Source organism: Coregonus clupeaformis, chromosome 5 (assembly GCF_020615455.1).
Source record: "Coregonus clupeaformis isolate EN_2021a chromosome 5, ASM2061545v1, whole genome shotgun sequence".
In the NCBI taxonomy this organism is placed as follows: domain Eukaryota; kingdom Metazoa; phylum Chordata; class Actinopteri; order Salmoniformes; family Salmonidae; genus Coregonus; species Coregonus clupeaformis.
The window spans coordinates 42,188,147-42,201,267 of record NC_059196.1 but is presented as its reverse complement, the minus strand read 5'-3'; the positions used below and the strand labels follow the sequence as shown (position 1 = coordinate 42,201,267).

Below are 13,121 nucleotides of genomic sequence, written 5' to 3'. Positions count from 1 at the left end.
ACAGTAATACACCAACAGTAATATACCAACAGTAATATATAACAGTAATATATAACAGTAATATACCAACAGTAATATACCAACAGTAATATACCAACAGTATTATACCAAAAGTAATATATATAACAGTAATATACCAACAGTAATATACCAACAGTAATATACCAACAGTAATATATAACAGTAATATATAACAGTAATACACCAACAGTAATATACCAACAGTAATATACCAACAGTAATATACCAACAGTATTATACCAACAGTAATATATAACCGTAATATACCAACAGTAATATACCAACAGTAATATACCAACAGTAATATACCAACAGTAATATACCAACAGTAATATATAACAGTAATATACCAACAGTAATATATAACAGTAATACACCAACAGTAATACACCAACAGTAATATACCAACAGTAATATACCAACAGTAATATACCAACAGTAATATATAACAGTAATATACCAACAGTAATATACCAACAGTAATATACCAACAGTATTATATAACAGTAATATACCAACAGTAATATATAACAGTAATACACCAACAGTAATATACCAACAGTAATATACCAACAGTATTATACCAACAGTAATATACCAACAGTAATATACCAACAGTAATATACCAACAGTAATATACCAACAGTAATATATAACAGTAATATACCAACAGTATTATACCAACAGTAATATATAACAGTAATACACCAACAGTAATATATAACAGTAATATACCAACAGTAATATACCAACAGTAATATACCAACAGTAATATACCAACAGTAATATACCAACAGTAATATACCAACAGTAATATATAACAGTAATACACCAACAGTAATACACCAACAGTAATATACCAACAGTAATATACCAACAGTAATATACCAACAGTAATATACCAACAGTAATATATAACAGTAATATACCAACAGTATTATACCAACAGTAATATACCAACAGTAATATACCAACAGTAATATACCAACAGTAATATACCAACAGTAATATACCAACAGTAATATACCAACAGTAATATATAACAGTAATATACCAACAGTAATATACCAACAGTAATATACCAACAGTATTATACCAACAGTAATATATAACAGTAATATACCAACAGTAATATATAACAGTAATATACCAACAGTAATATACCAACAGTAATATACCAACAGTAATATACCAACAGTAATATATAACAGTAATATACCAACAGTAATATACCAACAGTAATATACCAACAGTAATATACCAACAGTATTATATAACAGTAATATACCAACAGTAATACACCAACAGTAATACACCAACAGTAATACACCAACAGTAATATACCAACAGTAATATACCAACAGTATTATACCAACAGTATTATATAACAGTATTATACCAACAGTAATATACCAACAGTAATATATAACAGTATTATACCAACAGTAATATACCAACAGTATTATATAACAGTAATATACCAACAGTAATATATAACAGTAATACACCAACAGTAATACACCAACAGTAATATACCAACAGTAATATACCAACAGTATTATATAACAGTAATATACCAACAGTAATATATAACAGTAATACACCAACAGTAATACACCAACAGTAATATACCAACAGTAATATACCAACAGTAATATATAACAGTAATACACCAACAGTAATATACCAACAGTAATACACCAACAGTAATATACCAACAGTAATATATAACAGTATTATACCAACAGTAATATACCAACAGTAATATACCAACAGTAATATATAACAGTAATACACCAACAGTAATACACCAACAGTAATATACCAACAGTAATATACCAACAGTAATATACCAACAGTAATATACCAACAGTATTATACCAACAGTAATATATAACAGTAATATACCAACAGTAATATATAACAGTAATATACCAACAGTAATGTATAACAGTAACATACCAACAGTAATATACCAACAGTAATATACCAACAGTAATATATAACAGTAATATACCAACAGTAATATACCAACAGTAATATACCAACAGTAATATACCAACAGTAATATACCAACAGTAATATACCAACAGTATTATACCAACAGTAATATATAACAGTAATATACCAACAGTAATATACCAACAGTAATATACCAACAGTAATATACCAACAGTAATATACCAACAGTAATATATAGCAGTAATATACCAACAGTAATATACCAACAGTAATATACCAACAGTAATATACCAACAGTAATATACCAACAGTAATATACCAACAGTAATATATAACAGTAATATACCAACAGTAATATACCAACACTAATATACCAACAGTATTATACCAACAGTATTATACCAACAGTATTATACCAACAGTATTATACCAACAGTAATATACCAACAGTAATATACCAACAGTAATATATAACAGTAATATACCAACAGTAATATATAACAGTAATATACCAACAGTAATATACCAACAGTAATATACCAACAGTAATGTATAACAGTAATATACCAACAGTAATATATAACAGTAATATACCAACAGTAATATACCAACAGTAATATACCAACAGTAATATATATAACAGTAATATACCAACAGTAATATACCAACAGTAATATACCAACAGTAATATACCAACAGTAATGTATAACAGTAATATACCAACAGTAATCTATAACAGTAATATACCAACAGTAATATACCAACAGTAATATACCAACAGTAATATATAACAGTAATATACCAACAGTAATATATAACAGTAATATACCAACAGTAATATACCAACAGTAATATACCAACAGTAATATATAACAGTAATATATAACAGTAATATACCAACAGTAATATACCAACAGTAATATACCAACAGTAATATACCAACAGTAATATATAACAGTAATATACCAACAGTAATCTATAACAGTAATATACCAACAGTAATATACCAACAGTAATATACCAACAGTAATATATAACAGTAATATACCAACAGTAATATACCAACAGTAATATACCAACAGTAATATACCAACAGTAATATATAACAGTAATATACCAACAGTAATATATAACAGTAATATACCAACACTAATATACCAACACTAATATACCAACAGTATTATACCAACAGTAATATATAACAGTAATATATAACAGTAATATACCAACAGTAATATACCAACAGTATTATACCAACAGTAATATATAACAGTAATATACCAACAGTAATATATAACAGTAATATATAACAGTAATATACCAACAGTAATATACCAACAGTAATATATAACCGTAATATACCAACAGTAATATATAACAGTAATATACCAACAGTAATATACCAACACTAATATACCAACAGTAATATATAACAGTAATATATAACAGTAATATACCAACAGTAATATACCAACAGTAATATACCAACACTAATATACCAACAGTATTATACCAACAGTAATATATAACAGTAATATACCAACAGTAATATACCAACAGTAATATATAACAGTAATATACCAACAGTATTATACCAACAGTAATATATAACAGTAATATACCAACAGTAATATACCAACAGTAATATATAACAGTAATATACCAACAGTATTATACCAACAGTAATATATAACAGTAATATACCAACAGTAATATATAACAGTAATATACCAACAGTAATATACCAACAGTAATATATAACCATAATATACCAACAGTAATATATAACAGTAATATACCAACAGTGATATACCAACAGTAATATATAACAGTAATATACCAACAGTAATATACCAACACTAATATACCAACAGTATTATACCAACAGTAATATATAACAGTAATATATAACAGTAATATACCAACACTAATATACCAACAGTATTATACCAACAGTAATATATAACAGTAATATACCAACAGTAATATACCAACAGTAATATATAACAGTAATATACCAACAGTAATATACCAACAGTAATATACCAACAGTAATATACCAACAGTAATATACCAACAGTAATATATAACAGTAATATACCAACAGTAATATACCAACAGTAATATACCAACAGTAATATACCAACAGTAATATACCAACAGTAATATACCAACAGTACTATATAACAGTAATATACCAACAGTAATATATAACAGTAATATATAACAGTAATATACCAACAGTAATATATAACAGTAATATATAACAGTAATATACCAACAGTAATATACCAACAGTAATATATAACAGTAATATACCAACAGTAATATATAACAGTAATATACCAACAGTAATATATAACAGTAATATAGTACTTTTCTTTTTACCCTCTCTTTATTCTTGTTTCTTTTCGTTTCACCGACGGAAGCTCCATTGTTTACATGATGTCTCAGGAACACCCGTTGTCATGGTTACCACATGGTTAGACTCTCATTAATAAAGTCATCGTCCGTCCGAGCACCAACGTTCTCCTCCGCTCCAGCAACAGTCACAACCGACTGGTTAAGAAGAAAAAATATGGTGGAATTAAAATATGTTAGTTAATCAGCTTTGATTGGCCCAAATGAGTTCATTCATTATTGGATGTCCAAATTTATTAACACATATTCAATTTAATTCAGTGCACATTGCATCAATTAGACAAAAGATATTGACAAAATACTAGAGGGACAGCAAGTAAACAGCAGAGTAGCCACTGAGTAGAGCAACATCACTGATGACATGGCATGGCATAGCTCTGTAGTATGTGTGTTGTGTTGGGTTGAGTGGGCATAGCTCTGTAGTATGTGTGTTGTGTTGGGTTGAGTGGGCATAGCTCTGTAGTATGTGTGTTGTGTTGGGTTGAGTGGGCATAGCTCTGTAGTATGTGTGTTGTGTTGGGTTGAGATGGCATGGCATAGCTCTAGTCTAGTAGAATGTGTGTTGGATAAACTCTGGGCCCTAGGTTTAGGTCAGGATGAACTCTGGGCCCTAGGTTTAGGTCAGGATAAACTCTGGGCCCTAGGTTTAGGTCAGGATAAACTCTGGGCCCTAGGTTTAGGTCAGGATGAACTCTGGGCCCTAGGTTTAGGTCAGGATAAACTCTGGGCCCTAGGTTTAGGTCAGGATGAACTCTGGGCCCTATGTTTAGGTCAGGATGAACTCTGGGCCCTAGGTTTAGGTCAGGATGAACTCTGGGCCCTAGGTTTAGGTCAGGATGAACTCTGGGCCCTAGGTTTAGGTCAGGATGAACTCTGGGCCTTAGGTTTAGGTCAGGATGAACTCTGGGCCCTAGGTTTAGGTCAGGATGAACTCTGGGCCTTAGGTTTAGGTCAGGATGAACTCTGGGCCTTAGGTTTAGGTCAGGATGAACTCTGGGCCCTAGGTTTAGCCTATAAGCATTACCTATCAACCTTTAGACTTAGAGCACGATGTAGGAAATGTGCAATGAGGAAAGAAGGCTATTATTTACAGTTCTATTTTAGTTTTACTTGGAAGCACAGAGAGAGACCTTCATTTCGCCATTTCTTGTTAGGTTTAGCCCCCCCCCCATTGTGTTGCTGTGACCCTCTGCTGCCCTCACATTAGCGGAGTGTATTTATTGTGTTTTGCTGTGTTCAAGGGTCCTCTGTCTAACCTCCCCAGTATGGACAGCTCCTCTCTGAAAGCAGCAATGGTGAGTTAGATACAGCTAAACAGGACTAAATTCACATGGGGAGGAGGAGGGAGGGGGGGGAGGAGAGGGAGGGAGGGGGGGGAGGAGGAGGGAGGGGGGAGGAGAGGGAGGGGGGAGGGGGGAGGAGGGGAGGAGGAGAGGGAGGAGGGGGGAGGAGGAGGGGGAGGAGGGGAGGGGGGAGTGGGAGGGGAGGAGGGGAGTGGGAGGGGGAGGAGGAGGAGGGGAGGGAGGAGGAGGGGTGAGGAGGAGTGGGGGGGAGGAGAGGAGGGGGGGAGGAGGGGTGAGGAGGAGTGGGGGAGGAGGAGTGGTAGGGGGAGGAGGAGGAGGAGGGGTGAGGAGGAGTGGGAGGAGGAGTGGGAGGAGGAGAGGGAGGAGGAGGGGTGAGGAGGAGTGGGGGGGGAGGAGGGGGTGAAGGAAGAGAGGGAGGAGGAGTGGGAGGAGGGGGGAGGAGGAGGAGCGGGAGGAGGGGTGAAGGAAGAGAGGGAAGGGAGGAGGAGTGGGAGGAGGGGGGAGGAGGAGGAGGGGTGAAGGAAGAGAGGGAGGGAGGGAGGGAGGGAGGGAGGGAGGGGGGTAAAACTGCTTCTGTTTTTCTTTCTACCAGGTGTTAATATTCGATAAGGTGTAAATGAAAGATTGGGTCTTGAGTTGAGAGTCATGGCTAAACATTGGTCATATTTTCTCTCTTCCTCAGACCCAGTTTGATCGTTACCTGTCCTCTCCTGATACCATGGTGATGCCTCAACTCAACTTCCTCCTCAGTGCTGCCATCAAGTGAGTCCTCCTTCCGTAAGATGAGACCAGATCAAATTAGAGATGAGATCATGAAAAAACATTAATGTGGCTAATGTGGGCCCTCTTATTTGAATAAGTGTTCACCTTTGGTTCCCAAGGCTTGTGGCCAGAATGTCTAAACTTGCTATGACTATCCCTGTGTTTTAATTGTATCTACTGCAAGGCTTTCTATGAGCTTGAGTAGCACTAACATAGGCAGTAGCACTGGGAAAGGACAACCTGAATAAAACTATATGGGGATTACTGACATCCATCAATCCCTTAGGCCTAGGTCTACCTGTAGTATTAACACGAGCAATCCATAACAACATACTTCACTAACAGGCCTCCACACACGCTAGCTATGTGGGCTTCTAACCCTAAATTGATCTAACCACCAACAAACATATCATATCTCTCACACATTGACAGAAAGCCCAGTACTGCTAGCATTAAGAGTGGAGAGATCAGCACTGCTAGCATTAAGAGTGGAGAGCCCTGTACTGCTAGCATTAAGAGTGGAGAGCCCAGTACTGCTAGCATTAAGAGTGGAGAGCCCTGTACTGCTAACATTAAGAGTGGAGAGCCCAGTACTGCTAGCATTGAGTGGAGAGATCAGCACTGCTGGCATTAAGAGTGGAGAGCCCTGTACTGCTAGCATTGAGTGGAGAGATCAGCACTGCTGGCATTAAGAGTGGAGAGCCCAGTACTACTAGCATTAAGAGTGGAGAGCCCAGTACTGCTAGCATTAAGAGTGGAGAGCCCAGTACTGCTAGCATTAAGAGTGAAGAGCCCAGTACTGCTAGCATTAAGAGTGGAGAGCCCAGTACTGCTAGCATTAAGAGTGAAGAGCCCAGTACTGCTAGCATTAAGAGTGGAGAGCCCAGTAGAGAACCCAGTACTGCTGGCATTAAGAGTGGAGAGCCCAGTACTGCTAGCATTAAGAGTGAAGAGCCCAGTACTGCTAGCATTAAGAGTGGAGAGCCCAGTAGAGAACCCAGTACTGCTAGCATTAAGAGTGGAGAGCCCAGTACTGCTAGCATTAAGAGTGAAGAGCCCAGTACTGCTAGCATTAAGAGTGGAGAGCCCAGTAGAGAACCCAGTACTGCTGGCATTAAGAGTGGAGAGCCCTGTACTGCTAGCATTGAGTGGAGAGATCAGCACTGCTGGCATTAAGAGTGGAGAGCCCAGTACTGCTAGCATTAAGAGTGAAGAGCCCAGTACTGCTAGCATTAAGAGTGGAGAGCCCAGTACTGCTAGCATTAAGAGTGGAGAGCCCAGTACTGCTAGCATTAAGAGTGGAGAGCCCAGTACTGCTAGCATTAAGAGTGGAGAGCCCAGTAGAGAACCCAGTACTGCTGGCATTAAGAGTGGAGAGCCCTGTACTGCTAGCATTGAGTGGAGAGATCAGCACTGCTAGCATTAAGAGTGGAGAGCCCAGTACTACTAGCATTAAGAGTGGAGAGCCCAGTACTGCTAGCATTAAGAGTGAAGAGCCCAGTACTGCTAGCATTAAGAGTGGAGAGCCCAGTACTACTAGCATTAAGAGTGGAGAGCCCAGTACTGCTAGCATTAAGAGTGGAGAGCCCAGTACTACTAGCATTAAGAGTGGAGAGCCCAGTACTGCTAGCATTAAGAGTGGAGAGCCCTGTACTGCTAGCATTAAGAGTGGAGAGCCCTGTACTGCTAGCATTAAGAGTGGAGAGCCCAGTACTGCTAGCATTAAGAGTGGAGAGCCCAGTACTGCTAGCATTAAGAGTGGAGAGCCCAGTACTGCTAGCATTAAGAGTGGAGAGCCCAGTACTGCTAGCATTAAGAGTGGAGAGCCCAGTAGAGAACCCAGTACTGCTGGCCTTAAGAGTGGAGAGCCCTGTACTGCTAGCATTAAGAGTGGAGAGCCCAGTACTGCTAGCATTAAGAGTGGAGAGCCCAGTACTGCTAGCATTAAGAGTGGAGAGCCCAGTACTACTAGCATTAAGAGTGGAGAGCCCAGTACTGCTAGCATTAAGAGTGGAGAGCCCAGTACTACTAGCATTAAGAGTGGAGAGCCCAGTACTGCTAGCATTAAGAGTGGAGAGCCCAGTACTGCTAGCATTAAGAGTGGAGAGCCCAGTAGAGAACCCAGTACTGCTAGCATTAAGAGTGGAGAGCCCTGTACTGCTAGCATTAAGAGTGGAGAACCCAGTACTGCTAGCATTAAGAATGGAGAGCCCAATACTGCTAGCATTAAGAGTGGAGAGCCCAGTAGAGAACCCAGTACTGCTAGCATTAAGAGTGGAGAGCCCAGTAGAGAACCCAGTACTGCTAGCATTAAGAATGGAGAGCCCAGTAGAGAACCCAGTACTGCTAGCATTAAGAGTGGAGAGCCCAGTAGAGAACCCAGTACTGCTAGCATTAAGAATGGAGAGCCCAATACTGCTAGCATTAAGAGTGGAGAGCCCAGTAGAGAACCCAGTACTGCTAGCATTAAGAGTGGAGAGCCCAGTAGAGAACCCAGTACTGCTAGCATTAAGAATGGAGAGCCCAATACTGCTAGCATTAAGAGTGGAGAGCCCAGTAGAGAACCCAGTACTGCTAGCATTAAGAGTGGAGAGCCCAGTAGAGAACCCAGTACTGCTAGCATTAAGAGTGGAGAGCCCTGTAGAGAACCCAGTACTGCTAGCATTAAGAATGGAGAGTTTGTGTTATTGTTGTTGAGTAAGGAGCTCATGCTTTTAGTTGGATGTGGGGCTGCTATTGGAGTGTGAGGCTGCTTTTGGTGTGTGTGTTTGTGTGCTGTGAGTCACATTACTGGGAAATGCAGGCAGCAGGCTTGAGAAGCAGCAGCGCTCGTGTACGCCACCCAGGTTTATAATGTTCTCTATTCATGGAAACACACACACACACACACACTAGGACTGATGGATTGGCAGGACACCAATAATTACCTTCTGGTCCATTTCTTTCTCTCCCTCTCTCTCTCTCTCTCTCTCTCTCTCTCTCTCTCTCTCTCTCTCTTTCTCTCTCTCTCTCTCTCCACTCTCTCTCCATCTCTCTCCACTCTCTCTCTCTCTCTCACTCTCTCTCTCTCTCTCACTCCACCCTCTCTCTCCATTCTCTCTCTCTCTCTCTCTCTATTTGTATCCTACCCCCCCTTTCTCTACCTGCTTTCTCCTTCCATCTCTCTATTTTTCGCTCTCTCTCTGACCCCCTCTCTTTCTCCGTCCCCCCTCTCTCTCTCCGACCCCCCTCTCTCTCTCTGACCCCCCTCTCTCTCCGACCCCCTCTCTCTCTCCGACCCCCTCTCTCTCTCGACCCCCTCTCTCTCTCTCTCCGACCCCCCTCTCTCTCTCCGACCCCCCTCTCTCTCTCTCTCCGACCCCCCTCTCTCTCCGACCCCCCTCTCTCTCTCCCACCCCCTCTCTCTCTCCGACCCCTCTCTCTCTCCGACCCCCTCTCTCTCTCCGACCCCCTCTCTCTCTCCGACCCACTCTCTCTCTCCGACCCCCCTCTCTCTCCGACCCCCTCTCCTTACCCATACAAACAACCTACTACCACCCTGCCAACACGTGATATTCTCCCCCAGCAAATGACACTTGAGAAGACGACATGAAAACACTGAGGGGTAGCTACATGTACAGGATCAGCACATCTCTGATTCAGCTGTTGAATGGTTTTACACACACACACACACACACACACACACACACACACACACACACACACACACACATAGCTATGTCTTACTATACAGTGCATTCAGAAAGTATTCAGAACCCTTGAATTTTTCCACATTTTATTACGTTACAGCCTTATTCTAAAATGGATTAAATAGTTTTTCCCCCTCATCAATCCACACACAATACCCTATGATGACAAAGCAAAAACGGGGTTTTAGAAATTTACATAATTATTCAGACCCTTTACTCAGTACTTTGTTGAAGCTCCTTTGGCAGCGATTACAGCCTCGAGTCTTCTTGGGTATGACGCTACAAGCTTGGCACACCTGTATTTGGGGAGTTTCTCCCATTCTTCTCTGCAGATCCTCTCAAGCTCTGTCAGGTTGGATGGGGAGCGTCGCATCACAGCTATTTTCAGGTTTCTCCAGAGATGTTCGATCCGGTTCAAGTCCGGGCTCTGGCTTGGCCACTCAAGGACATTCAGAGACTTGTCCCGAAGCCACTCCTACGTTGTCTTGGCTCTGTGCTTAGGGTCGTTGTCCTGTTGGAAGGTGAACCTTCGCCCCAGTCTGAGGTTCTGAGCGCTCTGGAGCAGGTTTTCATCAAGGATCTCTCTGTACTTTGCTCCGTTCATCTTTTCCTCAATCCTGACTAGTCTCCTAGTCCCTGCTGCTGAAAAACATCCCCACAGCATGATGCTGCCACCACCATGCTTCACCGTGGGGAGGATGCCAGGTTTCCTCCAGACGTGACGCTTTGCATTCAGGCCAAAGAGTTTTTGGTTATAGCAGACCAGAGAATCTTGTTTGTCATGTTGTGAGAGTCTTTAGGTCCCTTTTGGCAAACTCCAAAGTGGCTTCCATCTGGCCACTCTACCTTGAAGGCCTGATTGGTGGAGTGCTGCAGAGATAGTTGTCCTTCTGGAAGGTTCTCCCATCTCCACAGATTAATTCTGGAGCTCTGTCATAGTGACCATTGGGTTCTTGGTCACCTCCCTGACCAAGGCTCTTTTCACCCCCCGATTGCTCAGTTTGGCCGGGCGTCCAGCTCTAGGAAGAGTCTTGGTGGTTCCCAACTTCTTCCAGTTTGCCAAAAGCCACCTAAAGGACTCTCAGACCATGAGAAACAAGATTCTCTGGTCTGATGAAACCAAGATTGAAGTCTTTGGCCTGAATGCCAAGCGTCATGTCTGGAGGAAACCTGGCACCATCCCTACGGTGAAGCATGGTGGTGGCAGCATCATGCTGTGGGGATGTTTTTCAGGGACTGGGAGACTAGTCAGGATCGAGGGAAAGATGAATGGAGCAAAGTACAGAGAGATCCTTGATGAAAACCTGCTCCAGAGTGCTCAGGACCTCAGACTGGGGTGAAGGTTCACCTTCCAACAGGACAACGACCCTAAGCACACAGCCAAGACAACACAGGAGTGGCTTCGGGACAAGTCTCTGAATGTACTTGTGTGGCCCAGCCAGAGCCCAGACTTGAACCCGATCGAACATCTCTGGAGAGACTTGAGAATAGCTGTGCAGCGATGCTCCCCATCCAACCTGACAGCGCTTGAGAGGATCTGCAGAGAATAATGGGAGAAGCTCCCCAAATACAGGTGTGCCAAGCTTTTAGCGTCATACCCAAGAAGACTTGAGGCTGTAATCGCTGCGAATGGTGCTTTAACAAAGTACTGAGTAAAGGGTCTGAATACTTATGCAAATGTGATATTTCATTTATTTATTTATTTTTACATTTGCAAACATTTCTAAAAACATGTTTTTGTTTTGTCATTATGGGGTATTGTGTGTAGATTGATGAGGGGAAAAAAACTATTTAATCAATTTTGGAATAAGGCTGTAGCATAACAAAATGTGGAAAGAGTCAAGGGGTCTGAATACTTTCCAAATGCACTGTTGACATATATCTTTCCCTCTCTCGCTATCTCTCTCCTCCTTCTCTCTCCCTCAACCTCTACCAATCTCTCTCTCCTCCTTCTCTCTCCCTCAACCTCTACAAATCTCTCTCTCCTTCTCCTTCTCTCTCCCTCAACCTCTACCAATCTCTCTCCTTCTCATTCTCTCTCCCTCAACCTCTACCAATCTCTCTCTCCTTCCCCTTCTCTCTCCCTCAACCTCTACCAATCTCTCTCTCCTTCTCCTTCTCTCTCCCCTCAACCTCTACCAATCTCTCTCCTTCTCATTCTCTCTCCCTCAACCTCTACCAATCTCTCTCTCCTTCTCCTTCTCTCTCCCTCAACCTCTACCAATCTCTCTCTCCTTCTCCTTCTCTCTCCCTCAACCTCTACCAATCTCTCTCTCCTTCTCCTTCTCTCTCCCTCAACCTCTACCAATCTCTCTCTCCTTCTCCTTCTCTCTCCCTCAACCTCTACCAATCTCTCTCTCCTTCCCCTTCTCTCTCCCTCAACCTCTACCAATCTCTCTCCTTCTCCTTCTCTCTCCCTCAACCTCTACCAATCTCTCTCTCCTTCTCCTTCTCTCTCCCTCAACCTCTACCAATCTCTCTCTCCTTCTCTTTCTCTCTCCCTCAACCTCTACCAATCTCTCTCTCCTTCTTCTCTCTCCCTCAACCTCTACCAATCGCTCTCTCCTTCCCCTTCTCTCTCCCTCAACCTCTACCAATCTCTCTCTCCTTCTCCTTCTCTCTCCCTCAACCTCTACCAATCTCTCTCTCCTTCTCCTTCTCTCTCCCTCAACCTCTAGCAATCTCTCTCTCCTTCTCCTGCTCTCTCCCTCAACCTCTACCAATCTCTCTCTCCTTCCCCTTCTCTCTCCCTCAACCTCTACCAATCTCTCTCTCCTTCTCTTTCTCTCTCCCTCAACCTCTACCAATCTCTCTCTCCTTTCTCCTGCTCTCTCCCTCAACCTCTACCAATCGCTCTCTCCTTCCCTTCTCTCTCCCTCAACCTCTACCAATCTCTCTCTCCTTCTCCTTCTCTCTCCTCAACCTCTACCAATCTCTCTCTCCTTCTCCTTCTCTCTCCCTC

General features: G+C 41.6%; 1 protein-coding gene across 2 annotated transcripts in view; it reads left to right on the top strand.

Annotated features, from left to right (window-relative positions):
- The window catches only part of cog6 (component of oligomeric golgi complex 6), a 115,346-nt gene that overhangs the window by 57,437 nt on the left and 44,788 nt on the right, over nucleotides 1-13,121 (top strand). For both annotated transcript variants that reach the window (XM_041876752.2, XM_045214527.1), the window contains exons 16-17: nucleotides 5,646-5,699; nucleotides 6,391-6,470. In XM_041876752.2, the coding sequence (XP_041732686.1) occupies nucleotides 5,646-5,699; nucleotides 6,391-6,470 (134 nt within the window). The remainder of the gene's footprint in view (nucleotides 1-5,645; nucleotides 5,700-6,390; nucleotides 6,471-13,121) is intronic.